The 18,877-nt window shown below is 37.1% G+C and overlaps 1 protein-coding gene across 1 annotated transcript in view; it reads right to left on the reverse strand.

Annotated features, from left to right (window-relative positions):
- Positions 1 to 18,225: 18,225 nt before the first annotated feature.
- The window catches only part of LOC145669859 (derlin-1-like), a 45,785-nt gene continuing 45,133 nt past the window's right edge, over positions 18,226 to 18,877 (reverse strand). The window contains exon 7 of the mRNA XM_081738206.1: positions 18,226 to 18,495. Within this exon, the coding sequence (XP_081594332.1) occupies positions 18,411 to 18,495 (85 nt within the window). The 3' untranslated portion in view covers positions 18,226 to 18,410. The remainder of the gene's footprint in view (positions 18,496 to 18,877) is intronic.

Below are 18,877 nucleotides of genomic sequence, written 5' to 3' on the forward strand. Positions count from 1 at the left end.
ACTTAAAGTGTCCTTCTATTCTGAAGTTACTTACGAAACTACTTTCATCAAACGTAAAGAACTTTTGTCACTGACTGTACGTACAGTACTTATTAATACTTACAATGCAAGACAATCGTGCAATGTCATAATTGGAGCACAGAGTAGAAACTGCAAACTAAGAACAGCATAGTCCATGGTTCATGACTTGGCATGCTAGAACGGCCACTGAGAGCTAACTTTGCTAGTAAATCGGTCAACACAATGATTTAACATCAACAACTTCTTTTTCTCTCCTTTTCTGTTGCGCAAGTCATGAGAATCGCCGAGAGTGTGGCTATAAAGCAAGGTCTGATCAATACCAATTATACTTCAACTTGCATGCTTGTATGATTTATCATTAGTAATCTTCGAACAGTGCATTAATGCTTTTCGAACTATTCAATGACGTATTTTGTTCATCTGATTCTGATACGTAACAAAAACTTCAAAAGATATTCTTGATTCCGATCGACTCAACAAAGCAATATTATTGGGCAAATCTAACAGAAACCAAATAAACCAATATACATATTATTATAGTAATTTGATGAGGCATTAATATGTTTACCTTGGCACGGCTTTATTATATATACGAGGAGTGATCGGAAACTAACGCTACAAAACTTGTAGCGAAACGTGTATATAATATAGTATTTTAGGATTTAGGATTTAGATTTTTGGGCTTTCGGCATCTAAGGCCACTTAGCCTGTCATGTTTCAGGGATGACGTTCCTCGGCGAGCACGCTATCCGGGGAAAGGGAAGGAAGAAAGGATTGCGGAAGGAACGAAGCACCCTGGGACCTATAAGTTAGGTAGCACACCGGCATTTGCCTAGTGTGAATGAGAAAAACCCAGGAAAACCTCATTCAGGGTGGCTGACCTGAAAAAGCGTTGTACACTTTTTCGACCCAGTGGCCCCACCGGGAATCGAACCCGGGACCTAGTATAACTCTCTCTCTCTCTCTCTCTCTATCGCCTATGAAACCCGGAGGTTCAATGCCGCGTTCATAAAAGCTCTCCACTGATTTCTATCCTTAGCTAACTGCATCCAGTTTCTACTTTGTATTCCTATCTCTGCGAGATCCATCTTAATATTATCCTCCCATCTGCGCCTAGGTCTTCCTAATGCTCGTTTTCCGATTGGTCTTCCAGTCAAGACTTTGAAAGCATTTCTGCTTTCTTCCATTCTAGCTACATGACCCGCCCACCTAAGCCTCATAGACTTAACGATCCTAACAATGTTGGGTGAACCATATAAATTATGTAGTTCCTCGTTATGAAGTTTCCGCCATTCCCCATTCCCGTTCCTCTTGGGTCCGAATATTCGTCTCAGGATCTTGTTCTCAAATACTTTCAGTCTATGTTCTTCCCTCAGAGTAAGTGACCATGTTTCGCAGCCATACAGAACAACAGGTATGATTATCGTTTTATATATTTTAAGCTTCAAGTTCCTCGACAGAATTCGCGACGACAAGAGATTTTGAACCGAATAGTGACACGAATTCCCTGCTTTTAGTCGACATTTAATTTCTCCGTGAATATGATTTTCGTCTGTTAATATTGATCCTAGATATTTGAAACTATCCACTTTATCAAAAGTATTATTTAATATTTTAACGCGTCCATAATTTGCTGTATTCCGGTCCCGACGCACTTCCATGTATTTAGTTTTCTCTGCATTTACTTCTAAACCCATATCCTGCAAGCGTTTAATAAGATCTCCGCATTTCTTTCTATTGTTCTCCTATCATCCCCTATTAAATTTACATCATCAGCATATACCATAACCTGATGAATACCGTTCAACTCTAGGCCCTGGTTGCTATCTTTGATTTTCCTTATAGCGTATTCCAGAACAAAGTTAAATAATAATGGTGACAACGCATCTCCTTGCTTCAGGCCATTTTCGACGTGAAAGCTCGTGGACAGAAATCTTCCTACCCGGACTTTACTTTGGGATTCATTTAAACATATCTTAATTAATCTAATTAGCTTTCTTGGTATTCCAAGTTCTGTAAGAACGTTGTATAATGTTTCTCCCTAACCGAGTCGTACGCCTTTCTAAAATCAATAAATAGTTGATGTACCTGGGTATTGTATTCCCACTTTTTTTCGAGTATTTGGCGAATGGTAAATATTTGGTCGATAGTTGATCGATTTCGTCTAAATCCGCACTGATAATCTCCAATAATTTCATCTGCGTATGGGGTCAATCTTGCTAACAGAATATTTGAAAGGATTTTATAGGATGTTGACAGAAGAGAAATGCCTCGATAATTATTAGAGTCAGTTTTGTCGCCTTTCTTGTGAATTGGAACAATGATTGACTCTTTCCACTCTTGTGGCAATTCTTCCTTGTTCCAGATAAGGAGAATGAGTTTGTGTATCTTGTTCCACAATTTTTCGCCTCCAACTAAAATTAACTCAGCCGGAATTTCATCTACACCCGGAGATTTGTGTTTCTTTAATTTCTTTATAGCGGTTTCTACTTCTATTCGGTTGGGTTCTGGAATATACGGTTCTGCGGTGTGTATCTCCTTTTCTCCACGCACACTAGTTTTTGGTTGCGTGTTAAGCAAATCGTCAAAGAAATCTTTCCATCTATTTAAGATACTATCCGTGTCAGTGAGAAATGTACTGTCAGATTTCTTTAATATATAAGCACGAGGTTGATAGCCTTCTTAAATTCGCTGATCCTCTTATACTTGTCCCGGATGTTTTTATTTTTACTATTATCTTCAAGTTCCTTAATTTTAGCTTTCAAAAAATCGCGTTTCTTTGTACTAAAAGTTTCCCGTCTGATATCTGCGAAATTTTGTGTAGTTATTTCATTCGGGTTTTGTAGCCACCGTAATTTTGCCTCCTTTCTCTTCTCTGCTAGTTTATTGCATTCTTGGTCGAACCATGGTTTGTTCCTACGTATTTCCGCGTGTCCCAATTTTTCTATTGCTGAACTTTTAATGCTATCTCTAATTTCAATCCAGGTATCCTCAACACTAAGGCATTCCGAATCTTCTAAAGCAGAGAATCTATTCGTAACTTCAATCTGGTATTTCTCTCTCACCTGGTTCTCTTCTAATTTCTTTAAATTGAATCTCTCCGTTTTCGGACATTGAATATTACCTTTATTCAACGATAACCTCTCTCGTATTATCGCTGCTACCAGGTAGTGGTCAGTGTCACAATCAGCCCCTCTAAACGACCGGAAATCAATTATGCTAGATTGCCGTCTTCTATCTACTAAAACGTGATCAATTTGATTATGTGTTTTTCCGTCTGGTGATGTCCAAGTGTATTTATGAACGTCGCGATGTGGGAATTTTGTACTCTTCACGATTAGGTTTTTGGATGTTGCAAAGTTCACGAGTCTAACACCGTTGTCATTACTTTCCTTATGCAAACTTTCGTTCCCTATAATCGGTTTGAAAATAACCTCTCGTCCTACCTTCGCATTGAAATCCCCTAATAGAATTTTCATATGGTATCGCGGGAGTTGGTCAAATATCCGTTCCACTTCTTCGTAAAAACTGTCTTTTATATCGTCATCCTTATCTTCAGTTGGAGCATGTACATTTAAAACAATAATATCACACCACCGTCCCTTAAGAGTAATAAAAGAAAGTCTGTCAGTAACAAATTCAACTCGTTTAATTGCTGGTAATATTCGTTTGTGAACGAAAAACCCTGTTCCTAACTGGTGATTTTTATTTCCTTCCCCGTAAAAGAAGGTAAAATTTCCGAAATTCACAGATCCATTTCCATCCCACCTAACTTCCTAAACTCCTACTACGTCCATCCTGTATTTCTCTAACTCACTCGTTACAGATTTTAACGCGCCTGCCCTATAAAGACTCCTAATATTCCATGTTCCAAATCTCATATCCATTTTCTTTTGCTGAGATCGTGCCAAGTTATCAGTCCTTGTCCGAGGCTTTTGTGAATATTTCTGAACAAGTGGTTTTTTTTTTTTTTTTTTTTTTTTTTTTTTTTTTTTACAGGATGAGGTTGTTAGTCCTACCCAAACCCCGAAGCTGGAGGACCACTCCTAGTCGGCTGTCCGCGACTGCTTATTCAGTGTATTCGCAGATAACCTTTATATCTAGAGACCTTCTCCTCGATCCGCAACCTGAGGACGCGCCACAACCAATACAGCCATCAGATAGTAAATGCATTAGGTTATTTTTCGACATAGTCTCCATATCAGTTGAGGCACTTTTGAAGATTCCCTCCTGGTAAAAATCATGTCCTTGCGTGATCAGCCCCGTTGTCATGAAGAGTTTCAGCTCTTCGTCTGAAGCAAAGCGACGGCCTCCTAGGTGCTCCTTCAAGTGAGGGGAACAGGTGAAAGTCGCTTGGAGCGAAATCGGGGATGTATGGTGGATAATTGATGCACGCAAGCTGCATTCAAGTCTGTTGATGCTGTGCTAGATCGGCCACTGCGCTTCTCGTCGGTGACGTTATCTGTATCGCCGCAAACTGCCGGCGCCATTCTGCGACATGCTCATGAGACATTACAGTCTCTCCGTAAAACTACCACCTACTGGTGAATTTCAGCCACGATTATATGTTTCGCCCACAAAAATCGAATAACTGAACGGATTTCTTCGCGAGACCAATTTTCCAAACGAATCACCATTTGTCTTTACTTACAACTAGCGCTGTAGGTGGCAGGTGGCTGAAACTCGGCACAGTTACCAACTCCATGTATTAAAATTACCACACACTTCTCATTAAACTATAACAGATGGAATTCGAAAAATTCGGCAGTTAGCGTACGCGCCTTTGGTGTGGGAGACCCGGGTTTGATTGCCGGCGGGAGCTCATATGGTTCGGATTCCACGTTAACCAGTAGGTCCCGTCTCATGTAGCCTCGCTGCTTAAAGGGACATTAAACTCAGTATCAACTCAACTCAACTCAAAACAATACCGACAACCTTTGGGAGGTGATTTCTGACACCAAGATAATACGAAAAGTATAGACCAATCTGGGTGCACAAATGCTTCCTTTCGGAGTTATAGGCTGCCGAAAACAGGAAAAAAAATGAACTTTAAAGGCCCATAGCTCCAAAACTATGGGACCTACCGTAGTCAGGTCAAGACTTCACTTAGGAACTAATATGTGCACTATCCAAATATCCAACTTCCAGAATCTTGTGGTACTTCCGCAACAATTTTTATAGAGGGAGTTTGGCTACGGGTATATAATTTGAAGTACTCACCAACTATTCTATAAAAATTGTTGCGGTAATACCACATTATTCTGGAAGTTGGATATTTGGATAGTGCACATATTACTTTCTATGTGAAGTCTTGACCCGACTACGGTATGTTCCATTGTTTTGGAGCTATGGGCCTTTAAAGTTCATTTTTTCCTGTTTTCGGCAGCCTATAACTCCGAAAGGAAGCATTTGTGCTCCCAGGTTGGTCTATACTTTTCGTCTTATCTTGGGGTCAGGAATCACCTCCCAAACGTTGTCGGTGTTTTTGGAACACCCTGTATAATAGTAGTAAATTACTTTGTTTCTTAGCATTTTTATTATTTTCTGCATTTTAGCACTTTTTTAAAAATTAGTTGATATTTTTATTTTTAAAAAAGTTTTTATTTTTCTGCTTTTTAAATGTGTTTTTGAAGTTATTATTTCTCTTTCATCTTTGTTTAATGTTTCTACTGTCGATGTTCAAGATGCTTCTTGCAGTGGGTGACCAATCACAGAAGAAAGAAAGTGAATTGTATTCCAACAAAAGTCGAGCAACCTAAACATTCATCTCTAAACAATGTTAACACTAGCTGAAGCGCCTTGTATCTTCTTAATTTGTTTCCTTCTGCGTGTAGATGGCACGCTTAGATTTCTGTGAACTTTCGTTGTGGGAAGAAAGTTTCGCGGGGAAAAGCCTTCACCGCGTGTGCATGCATTTCTATTTTTTTGATGGTCATACTATACTCGTGTTACTTATAGACCCTATCTGTGATCAGAATGGAGTATGAAAAAGAGCAGAAACGGATTTTAGAACTGCTTAACACAATAAGAGAAGATGAAGAAGGTGAAGACATAATTGAACCACCACAACCATCGTTTCCTGTCAGATCATGAAGATAAATGCGGATTCCGTGTTTAGTGGTGTGGATGAACCTACAAATATATTAGTTTTCCAAATGTATTTACATTGAAATGTTTCGTGTGTTTCCATTTAGTATAATCTACTTTTGCATACGTAGTTTCAAGTAAGAATAAAGACAGATTTTGGAAAACAGTATTAGAGGTTAATGGAGAACAAATTTCTAAAGTGTGGGCAATCCTTGTCAGCACGTGTGCTTACATTTTAAAAATTTTAGCTTATTTTCTTGAAGTTTCAACATATTTGCAAAAGATTCTTTTGGCACTCGCCAGGGCCGGCGCGAGGGGGGTCGAGCCGTGCCACCGCCCAGGGCGGCAAGTTTGATGGGCGGCAAAATTTCAAAAAGAAAATAATACAGGAGCGGCAAAATTTGAGAAAAAAATATAAATGGGCGGCATGTGAAAGTAACGCCCAGAGCGGTAAAACTTCTAGCGCCGACCCTGGCGCTCGCACAAAAATAATTACGAAACTTTATTGATGTTTTTAACAAATAGATACATATGTTATACTGAAATAAAAATTTCTAAATAAAATGCCTTTAAAGTAGAAATCTATGGACAATGATTTTTCAGAGTGAGGGAATCTCCGCACAGCGTGTGGTTGGGAATGCGGCGTAGGATCGACACTGCGTAGCATCGACACTGCGTACGATCGAAAAATTCAGCTCAAAACCTGTTTCGATCCTACGCAGTTTCGATCCTACGCAGTTGCCCTGAAATAATTTAAGTTTTAATCATGCCCTCAAAAAATATATTTTTTCTCTCTCTCTCTTTAATTTGTTTAACCTGTGCAGCTATAAATTAGGATTATATTCATGGACTCCACACGACCTAAACTGCGTAGGATCGAAACTTCGTACGGTCGAAACTGCGTAGCGTCGAAACTGCGTAGGATCGAAACTGCGTACGGTCGAAACTGCGTAGGATCGAAACTGCGTACGGTCGAAACTGCGTAGCGTCGAAACTGCGTACGAACGAAACTGCGTAGAATCGAAACTGCGTAGGATCCACACTGCAGGTAGGATGGACAAGTTACAGGCGTATGGATTGAGAATCAATTATGATTTGTAATGATAACTATGTCAGAAGTGTAATACTAACTTTGAAACAGCTTCGACGGAATATAATGTAAAATAGTTATGTAATATGAAGAATTTAAAGTAATGAAGAATATGATGTATGCTGAATATTGAAGGATAAGAATAATAATAATGTTTAACGAATATTTCGATTGTAAAGATATTATTTCGTAAAGATGCAAAAAAGCCGGCTTTTTTGAATCGATGGTTTTTTTCACATAAGAAGCCGGCTTTTTTGGGAAAAAAACGAGAATTTTAGAAATTTTGGCTTTTTTCATTTTCATGATTTTTCTATCTAAATAGCTTTCTTATAGTATATTCTATACTTAGATAAGAATTCCATGACCTAAATGCCATATTTCGCTCTAAAATTCACCATCAAGATGGATGGAGCACATGTTTTACGAATTAAAGCTAACATGAAGAATGTAGTATTTGAGGGCAATTTTAGAGGCTATTTAACTTTATTTTAACTTTTGAGTTATCGATATTTTTTCTTCTCGATATCATTTCAGTTTGTCGTCTGTTTCATTTCTAAGAGCTTAGTACTCTAGCTTCTAACGCAGAAGTTTAACTTACGTTTTTCTATATATCCGTCAAAGCGTACGTTTTTCAATATATCCGTCTAACCGTACTTCCACATTTCTGTTATACTGTAGCTGTGCAACGATTTAGCAATAATTTTCCGGATACAACCTTGAATACTAATTTATACAAATAATCAGTAGCGGATTTAGAAACGTACTTTGGGACGGGTTTCTCTGATTGTTTCATTTTCTAAAATCTCCTAATTTTATTTGGGAGGAGCTTGAAGTTTATGAGTACAGGCATAACTAATACTGTATTTCGTTTCGTTTATATATTTAGCGATAATCTTCCGGATACAACCTTGAAGATCATTTTATACTGAGAATCAGTGGCGGATTTAGAAAAGTATTTTGGGAGGGTTTTTTTCTTACTAATGTTTAGTTTTTCTAAACATTCGTAATTTTTATTTGACGGCAGCTTAAAGTTTATGAGTAAAGGCATAACTAATAGATATTTCGTTTGTTTTATTCAGGGCGGGGAGATTTGCTGTGAGGAAAATAACCTCTGGTTTTTAGTAAACCACTAGGTATTTGTCCCCGAGGTGTTTTTGCGAAAACCCGGGGGTTTTCAGTGAAGAGATTTGCTCATTATCAACCGTGGGGTGAAATACCCAGGGTTTTTCTTGAAATCCACTGACTTCCTGTACATGTGACTGAAAAGTATTATTTTCCCTGTCTGTGTAATCGAATAGAACAAAGCGAACGTTCTTTGCTTTCCTGTGACCACGGTTATATCTTTCTTTTGCAGCGTTCTGAGGATTTGGAATAGACGTTAACATATAGCATGTACAATCCGCGGCAAAAAACCTGCAACATGAGCATATAAGTTTATTGTGAAATGACGAAGTCTTTTTCTCCAAAATAAGTGTGCACGGGAGGAGGCCGAGGTTTATCCTGGTGTGATTCGTTCCACTTAGACGTTATGTTCATTCCCTATGCTGTTAGGCGTAGTTTCACAATAAACTTACTTCCTCATGTTGCAGGTTTTTTGCCGCGGATTGTACAAGCATAACCACCGTCAGCTATTAATAATCCAGGAAGGTTTCTTTCTTCGGCTATGACTCTCAGGGAACAGTTCCTCCAAACTGTTGAATCATGGGTGGAGCCAGGCAAACGTGCAACGATATTTAATATTTTCATATTAGAATCACAATTTAGCTATGTATTGATACTATGTACCCCTTTCCTGTTTCTGTACAACTCTGCAGTTGAACCAGAGGGTGACAGAATTGGAATATGCGTGCAATCAATTGCTCCAAATGCACTAGGGAATTGTGAGTCCTCATAGAACTCCATTGTGAGTCCACGTATTATATAATTTCTTTTATCTGGCTTGTTCTCAATAACATCGCCCACGTAATCGATGTGGTCTATTTCGTCCATGTTGATTACAGGAAATTATTCCGTCTGAAAAAAACACTCCTACCAGTAGGATAAATTTCCCCCAGTAAAGTGCTAGGTATTTAAACCTTGGGTTTTTTCACTGTACACCAAATATCTTCATTTTTAAAAACCCAGAGATATTTAACTCTCCAGACGAAAAACCACTGGTGTTTTGCTGGTGTTTTTTACCAAAACCAAGGGGGCAAAAACCTCAGGTTTTCTTGACATACACAAGCCAAATCTCTCCAACTTTAAAAACCTAAATGAGAAAACCCAGGGGATTTTAAAACCACTAAGCAAATCTCCCCGCCCTCATTCCGTAATTTTGGGGAACAGGCTTCAGCCTGAAAGACCGCCCCCCCCCTAACCCTCGCAAAACCGTCACTGCTGGTAATTAGTAATAATAACGATTTAAAAACAATAAGAAATGAAGTCAGCCAACTCACAGTACGCGCACTATTTCTACTTCATAGATGGAATGAAGAAAAGTTTTGTCGGAATGGTCGAATGCTGAGTTGAATTCCGGACTTCTCGATAGAAGCGCAAAAGCTCCAGTCAATCATGTTTGTTGTGCAGTTGTATTTATCTTAACTTAAATATATTCCGTAGTCCTTTTTTTGTGTGTGTTGGTGGGGTGGGGAGAGTTCCATAATGATATGAAGGGTGTGAGCCAAGAACATGGTAACTAACAAATTTTCAATTGCTGAATTACGCAGCATCAGATAGGCAGCAACGCATACCGCTTCGTTTAATCCCTCATGTATAGACTTATGTGAAAAATCAGCTTTCCGACTTTCAAAATGGATTGTGCAGCAGAAAATTTCTAATTTCTTAAAATAGTAAAATTATGGGTTACCATGTTCTTATCTCACACCCTTCATGTTCAATCCCTCTTGTTAAAAATACAGAAAACTTGAGGACTGAATAAACCGTGATGGTGCTTATATAAAACTGTAGAATTTCAAGAATATACAAAGCCAAAAGCTCTAGATGTGCAGCCTTTAAGTGTATCATATTTTTCTTATGTTTTATTTTAATTTTATTTTGTTCCAAAAAGAGGGTATGGAATATTTTGAAGTAAAAATACTACATAGAATTTTGCTACTTATTTGAGTATTTTTTTAAAAGAAGTATTTACTTTTAGGGTTGGCTGGTTTACACCAGCTGTTTTTCTTCTTTTTTTAAATAAACAACTGGTTTAAACCGAAAAAAAAATAAAAGGTACGAAAAATGCGAATCGTGTGAACTTCATGGTGACGTTTCCATACATCAAACCATCTCCATTAGTTTTATTTCCTTTTCACCTTTTAATCAAGGTGTCCCATGTTCAATTCTCGGTCGAACCACAACCCTTCTTTCATGCGTAAACAAAGTAGCGGTTCGGATGTCATTTTAAGCGAAAGTCTTCTCCTTGATAACCTCGGTATTACGTAAGGATGTTAAGCCTGAACATACAAAACGAAACTAAATTGTATATTTCTGCATGCCTGAATGCCTGTTGTTTTATAAAGAAGCCAAGGTTGCTTAAATATGCTGATATAAATTGACAAAATTTATCGATTGCCTACGTAGCTTCCAACATTAGCTTGGATTGTACTTTCAATGATATGTACGCACTAAATTTGTAATTTAATACCTCAGTTTTAGCGTACTGATTATGATACGTTGACCTTTAAATTTTACATGCAAAGCAATAACATGATTTTTTCCGTTATTGTTTTACATTTAGAGTAATGACGGGATTTTCCCGATTTCTAGGGCGGGAGTTTCTCAATTTAAGAAATTTACTGACCGGACTTCTTTAAGCTTATGTGACCTCTTCCAGCATAACCCCGTTGTTGCATAATAACACCAAGGCGAAACAAACTTATTTCTGTCAATATGTAATATAAATACATAAAGCAAAATATCTAAACCCCAAAAAACCTGGTTTAAAACAAAAAAAAACTAGTTTAAACTCCCCCCAAAAAACGGGTTTTTGGCATTTTCAAAAACAACCATGGCTCTTGCCAACCCTGCCTACTTTTGTATGTAGGAGGTTAAAAAAAAATCTTATTATATACATTGGTTAATCCTTTGGAATTCATAATGTAAATATGTTGAGAAGTAAAACTGTTTGAAATATCTTTTCGAAATTCATGGTTTATTTTCGAGGTTTTATATTATTATCGGCATCAACCACTAAATAAATGACTTTTTGTGTTGTAGAGAAGCGAAACAAAATCTGGTTTATCAATTTAAAGCAGAATTTTCAAAAAAGCCCAAAATTTCCCAAGCAAAAAACCGAAGCAGAAAAAACCGAGTTTTTTTCCAAAAAAAGACGGTTTTTTTCCGAGCCCTTGCATCTCTATTATTTCGTAAAGGCTGTCAGAAAGTTAGAGAAACAAAAGTCAGATAAAGATTCATATGCTGTTCTGTGTGTACTTGTCTGCGTAATATGAATGAAAATGTATATGATTTTATGTACAGCTTAACGACCTAATCACCAGTTATTCATATGTATGTCAACAACGTTACAATATTGTACTTCGCTTTGGGAGTTTCTCATTTGTACGCTGAACCTCAAATCGATTTATAATTGGAACACGTATCCGTGGGGATAGGAGCATTTCAATGTATTCCGTTACATTTCACAAAAATATTTTTAACCGTAAAAGATTCGAAATTAAACTACTATTCAAATAGAGAATAACATTACGAAAGTTTACAATTATTACTGGAAATCAATGTTGTCATCCATTTTGAACATTTTAAAAGAACATAGTTTCTAATGTATTGAAATTTCATTTCTTATGAATAGTTTGAAACGTTGTAAATAGTTGTAAAGAACCTGGAGAAAATTCATCAAAATTCTCCTACAATGGGGAAGCCGTGTTAGACATGGAGTTAGTGGATGCAGATGGTGGCATTGGAAAAGTCCGGGTCTCCCGAGCACAGTGGTGATATCAGAAACAGGGCCCCAGCCATGAGGCTCCAGAAAAATGGGGTCCCGAAGTTTTGGGCGCGGGTTCTTTCTATGCACCTATTAAATATGGAATTGTATGTGGGTGGTGAAGTTGGAAATGTTGGGGTCGTCTGAGCACAGTGTTAACGTCAGAAATTGGGCCCTTGTCTCAAAGGTCCAAAAATGGCGTCCGGAAATTTTGAGCTTGGCTTCATTATAGCCTATTTTTCTTTTAAGCATGGAGTTATTGGATACATATTGTGGTGTTGGAAAGCTCCGGGACCTGAGACTCCAGAAATGAGATCCCAAAAGTTTGGGTTCAGGTCTCTTTTATTTGCCTATTTAACATGGTGTTGTACTATAGTGTTAGCGTTTGAAAGGTCGGGGTCGATTAACGAAAGCGGTAATGTCAGAAATTGGGCCCTGGCCTCGAAGCTCCAGAAAATGTGGTTCCGAAATGTTGGGCTCGAGTCCACTCTATTTCTCACAGATGGTGACGTTGGAAAGATCCGATTCCCCTCAGCACAGTGGTGGTCAGGAACCGGGTCCCCACCATGGGGTCCCAGAAATGGAGTCCCAATGTTTTGGGCATGAGCCCCTTCTATACGCCTATTGAACATGAATTGTTGTACGAAGGTGAAAATATATATATACGTATAAAAGATACCGAAGTTATATTTCAGCAAAAAACAATTACCATAAAACATCTATTTGCATGTGTAATGACTGATATGTATTATACTTTGCTTCCCTCCCAAATAAATTCATTTCACCATTCCATTTATTCTCATCATTTGCGTCTCCTTTAGTCTACCCAGGATGACAGTCGGACATAAAACTTAAAGATTGCATTTTCATTTTCACATTTGGATACCCTGTATCTGTGTTCCTTGAGTGCCCCAAATGCTAAATAATAATGGGTTGGAAGGCCCATGAAGTTTAGTACCTGGTACACCCATTATCTCAACTTGCCCAAAAAGTTAAGGGCTCACGTTAAGTTAACGCCCCAAAACTTTGGTTTTCACACCTTATTAACTATATTGGTCCAAAAGATGAAATTTGTTAGCCCGTCGATCTTTATCTCGACTAGCCCAGAAAGTTGGGAGGCTCTGGTGAAGTTAGCCTCCAAATTTTCGGCGCCTATATCACATTAACTATGGGAGAACGAAAGCTGAAATTTGGTAGCCCATCCAGCCCGTAGACAGTACTATGTAGGCCATGCATTCTATGGACCAGCCCAGAAACTTGAAGGGGGGGGGGCTCACGTTAAATTAGAGCCCGAAATCTTTGGCGCGCATATCTCATTAACCCTTTCGGGACAAAATCGATTTTGGGGTTTTCGTAGACTTTCAGTTAATGATTTATTGCCCAAACACTGTTAGCCCGATTGATATCGTTTACGTCTTGTATTTTAGAAGAGGGACATGGCTATTTTTTGGTGTAAGTTAGATTGCAGTGTTGCTAACGGGAGGGATTATTGAAAAAATGTAGGAGTGATTTTTTTTTTTAAATCCCTAGCCGAATTTCATGATTTTTTTCTAGCTGGCAACACCGAAGCCACATGGGTTCAAGTCACCTAAAAAGAATTTTCTGGTATGTTGACAAGGTACAGTAACAACCTGAAGTCGCTGGCTGCCATACAAAGAGAGAAAGAAAGAAACTCTCTCATAATACACATGAAATTTTGGCACTTCTTACGCGTCAGAATCAAAAATCAGCATACATGGTGGTTCACCGGCTTCCCTAATTATCCAATCGTGCTCCTCTATGGTGCGTTTTGTAGGCCAAGAATGATTCCAGACAATTGTACGTTGGTTTGAATATAGCCAAGGACACTGAAATAATAGGGGGAAAGGGTAAATTTCCCAAATTTTTCACAAACAATTACAATTAACATTAAATTACAATTAAAAAAAGTTTTAATCATTTGTTTTAAATATTTTCTTTTAAACAAAACAACCCTGGAAGTTAGTAAATTTGGGACGAAGCCCAAACTAGCAAAAACTTGAACTAATTACATGAACCTTCGATTGTGCCACCTGCAAAGTCTATAAAAGAAGTGACAATTCACAGCAACTAGGTAACTAAGAAAATGTTAAGCTAAGTCAATTGAACTTAACGGCAATCTTCTGAACAAGGAATTTGCCAACTTGATCAGAAGTAGTGGCTTTTGGGGGGAGGCTTCTCCTTTCTCCCTGCTGAGACAAGACTTAGCTTTTTTGGTCCTCCTGAATAAGTCATAGTCCCCCAAGAAAAACTTCCTGGGTACACCCCTGTATGATTATTTAATTATATTTGTCACTATTTTATTTGTCAGTTTCGTTTCTATGCAGTTTCGATCGTACGCAGTTTCGACCGTACGCAGTTTCGACGCTACGCAGTTTCGGTCGTATACAGTTTTGATCCTACTCTGGTTTTTCCCTATATAACTTCAAAAAATACTATTACTTAATATTCTGTGATTATAAAATATTTTTTTTTATTGTTCGATCATATGACCTTATCTGTTTTCGATCCTACGCCGGTTTTAGTTTCGATCGTACGCAGTTTCGACGCTACGCAGTTTCGATCGTACGCAGTTTCGATCCTACGCAGTTTCGATCGTACGCAGTTTCGATCTACGCAGTGTCGATGCTACGCAGTGTCGATCCTACGCATGTAACCCCGTGTGGTTACGGCAAAAAAAAAAAAAAGGAGCGTGTGCTTGAGTGTTAAACAACTTGCGGAAAGCTGGCCAGAAAAGGTTCTTAACCACCACCCCTTTTGATTATGCAAAGCACCTTACTTTGTTGATTATCTGGTTGCCGCATATTTTAGGTCAAATTTCTTTCATCAAAAGGTTACAGGAATTATCTAAATTATTGCAATTTTTCCAATATATTTTGTAAGTAAGAACTTATTTTGGGAATAGGTTAGTGAAAACTTCACCGAAGCATGAGCAACGTTTCTCAATATAATTTCCATCATACACACATATATACAGGTGAAATTGAGAATTTTTTTAAGTCGGTTAAAACAATAAATCCTCTTTTCGAGAGCTTTTATTCCGAAAATTGCTTAGTTAAGTATCATTCAGTGATGTCAATCTGAAACATTACAAAATTCCATCTCGAGAGAGAAATTCCCATCGTACTCTTGAATTTCCCACGCTACACTAACTTAATTACAAAAAGTCGAAATTTATAAAATATGAAGGGTGAAACTACTGTATAGCACTCACTTTCTTCAATATATGAATGAATTATCCATATATTCCAATCTTGTATGTTTATGAAAGAGTCTTTTTCCTTAATTGAAATAAACAATTTAAAATATTGAAGAAAACAAACACATTTTGATCTCAGAAATTCATGTTTTAAGCATTTTTTTTCTGCTGTAATCTTCTACGGAACGTAATGAAACTAGACAAACTTTATTCTTGAGTCATTACGTGTCAAATGTTTTGGATGTTAGCTGTTTCTCATTTTGTTCTTTCTTTATATATATCAGATTACGAGTTCCTTGACACTTGTTTCTTAAGATTCTGAAGCCACTACACAACTCAATTCCTTACTAGTATGCATTTTACAGTAATAAAATTTGAGAATTAATCCTGATTTCAGGCTAGTTTACTTCACACCCATTAATACTTTTTGTTGGCGATGATGAAGTAAATACGATATATGAAAATTCCCATATATCCTGCTAATTTATACGTCAATTCTATTTATCCTTATTCGAGAAATTAATCTCAAAAAAATCTTACAACATGAGATTTTTTATCCCCAAAGGTTGGCATCACTGGTACCCCTTCCAATCACACAAATGATTTTCAATAAAGATTACTATACCGTTTAGAACAATTTGATATCTCAAATCGGAAGAAATAAGAAAAACGTGGATAGAGACGGTTAAGCTGTTAAAAATCACATACGCCTTTTTTTGGGAATTATTTTGAAAGAGTAATTGTTGCTTGGTTTGTTCCTATTACATTAGAGTTTCAGCTTTTGGTGGTCATAATTGTAGAATATTAAATGGGAATACAGTGACTTTCTGGTACACCGCCCATCTCTAGAGTGTGTCAAAAAATGTATTTTAGAATATCGAATTCATATAATGTGGAAAAGTTGCGTATTCACACGCTAATAAAGGGGAAAATATTGATAAAATTCCTACATTTTACCTTCGGTTCGCGCAAAGTGCCTAAACTTTGCAAAAATGACCAAAAATACCGAAATCACTCTGTGCAAAAAACGAGTTGAAAATGCCCTTGTTATAAAATATCTCTTTCACCCACTGTAGTCTCCAGACATAACGTTTAGAACAGGGATGCAAATAACCATTCGCCCGGGGCGAGTGGTTAATTGGTGAGGGCGAGTACGTAATATCATACCGAAGGTAAGTAAATGATTTCTATTTTGGGATATGGGCTAGCAGCTTTTTTTCTTGGGCTAGTAAAATGTATTGCTTCTATGCATCCCTAGTTTAGAAAGATTCTCCATAACTTTGGAAGGTGATTTCTGACACCAAGATAAGACGAAAAGTATAGACCAACCTGGGTGCACAAATGCTTCCTTTCGGAGTTATAGGCTGCCGAAAACAGGAAAAAAAATGAACTTTAAAGGTCCATAGCTCCAAAACTATGGGATCTACAGTAGTCTGGTCAAGACTTCACTTAGGAACTAATATGTGCACTATCCAAATATCCAACTTCCAGAATCTTGTGGTACTTCCGCAACAATTTTTATAGAGGGAGTTTGGCTACGGGTATATAATTTGAAGTACTCACCAACTATTCTATAAAAATTGTTGCGACAATACCACATTATTCTGGAAGGTGGATATTTGGATAGTGCACATATTACTTTTTTATGTGAAGTCTTGATCCGACTACGGTATGTTCCATTGTTTTGGAGCTATGGGCCTTTAAAGTTCATTTTTTCCTGTTTTCGGCAGCCTATAACTCCGAAAGGAAGCATTTGTACACCCAGGTTGGTCTATACTTTTCGTCTTATCTTGGGGTCAGGAATCACCTCCCAAACGTTGTCGGTGTTTTTGGAACACCCTGTATAATAGTAGTAAATTACTTTGTTTCTTAGCGTTTTTATTATTTTCTGCATTTTAGCACTTTTTTAAAAATTAGTTGATATTTTTATTTTTAAAAAAGTTTTTATTTTTCTGCTTTTTAAATGTGTTTTTGAAGTTATTATTTCTCTTTCATCTTTGTTTAATGTTTCTACTGTCGATGTTCAAGATGCTTCTTGCAGTGGGTGACCAATCACAGAAGAAAGAAAGTGAATTGTATTCCAACAAAAGTCGAGCAACCTAAACATTCATCTCTAAACAATGTTAACACTAGCTGAAGCGCCTTGTATCTTCTTAATTTGTTTCCTTCTGCGTGTAGATGGCACGCTTAGATTTCTGTGAACTTTCGTTGTGGGAAGAAAGTTTCGCGGGGAAAAGCCTTCACCGCGTGTGCATGCATTTCTATTTTTTTGATGGTCATACTATACTCGTGTTACTTATAGACCCTATCTGTGATCAGAATGGAGTATGAAAAAGAGCAGAAACGGATTTTAGAACTGCTTAACACAATAAGAGAAGATGAAGAAGGTGAAGACATAATTGAACCACCACAACCATCGTTTCCTGTCAGATCATGAAGATAAATGCGGATTCCGTGTTTAGTGGTGTGGATGAACCTACAAATATATTAGTTTTCCAAATGTATTTACATTGAAATGTTTCGTGTGTTTCCATTTAGTATAATCTACTTTTGCATACGTAGTTTCAAGTAAGAATAAAGACAGATTTTGGAAAACAGATAGGAACGGATATTGCAATAATAAATGTGCAATTGCAAGATATTTATATTTGAAGTGTATTAATCTGTCACAGAGTCATTTTAAAATATATAACTTCATGTGGATTTAGCAACACTGTTTATCTGTTGGTTTTGCAGTGTGTGTGTGTCAAATAATATCCTACTGTCGATATTTGCATGACACAAAATTAAAGCATGTTTTATTAGTTAATTTAAAATTTATAAGGATATCTCAAAATAAATTACCCACTCTGTGTGAATATGATGCCGTTACTGGCACGAACTACTTAAAATACAGAAAACAATTTTATGAATATAACGTTAGTTTTATTTTTATTTTTAAAAATATAAATAATTGTTCAATGATATAAACAGTAGTTTATTTGTACTAATTTTTCTGAAAATGTAAAAGAGCTTTCTGATCCCATTCTTGCTTTGGAGAAATTTTCATTAGCGAAGAAAGATAGATGAAATTTTCATTCGGTCCCTAGCACATAACCTCTGCCCCAAGAACGTGGGCCGTACGATGTCCTCCTGTAGTCGCCTGGGAATAACCTGTACCTTTTTTATATGAATAAATAAAAAATAAATTAAAAACATATTCTGAAGAAACCATGTTCTATTCTAATTCTTTCAGTATATAAAGTAGATAATAAACTAACATACTTTTTGGGTTAATGAACTCGAGAATTCAAACCAGAGAAACAGAAACTCGCCAATAATCCTATTCAATAAAATTACAATTGTTATATCGGCTGTACAAACAAATTTGGAAACAAAAGATGGAAATTGTACAGTTCACTTCTGTGCCACCGTGCATGAAACCCATAACCCACAAAATTTCGAAAATGGACATAATGGTACCCTACATTGTTATACATTTAACACTTCATCCTTCAAATCATTAATGTTGTATCTGCAGTAATATAAGAGAAACAGAGAT

Source organism: Thermobia domestica, chromosome 2 (assembly GCF_964235325.1).
Source record: "Thermobia domestica chromosome 2, izTheDome1.hap1.1, whole genome shotgun sequence".
NCBI lineage: Eukaryota > Metazoa > Arthropoda > Insecta > Zygentoma > Lepismatidae > Thermobia > Thermobia domestica.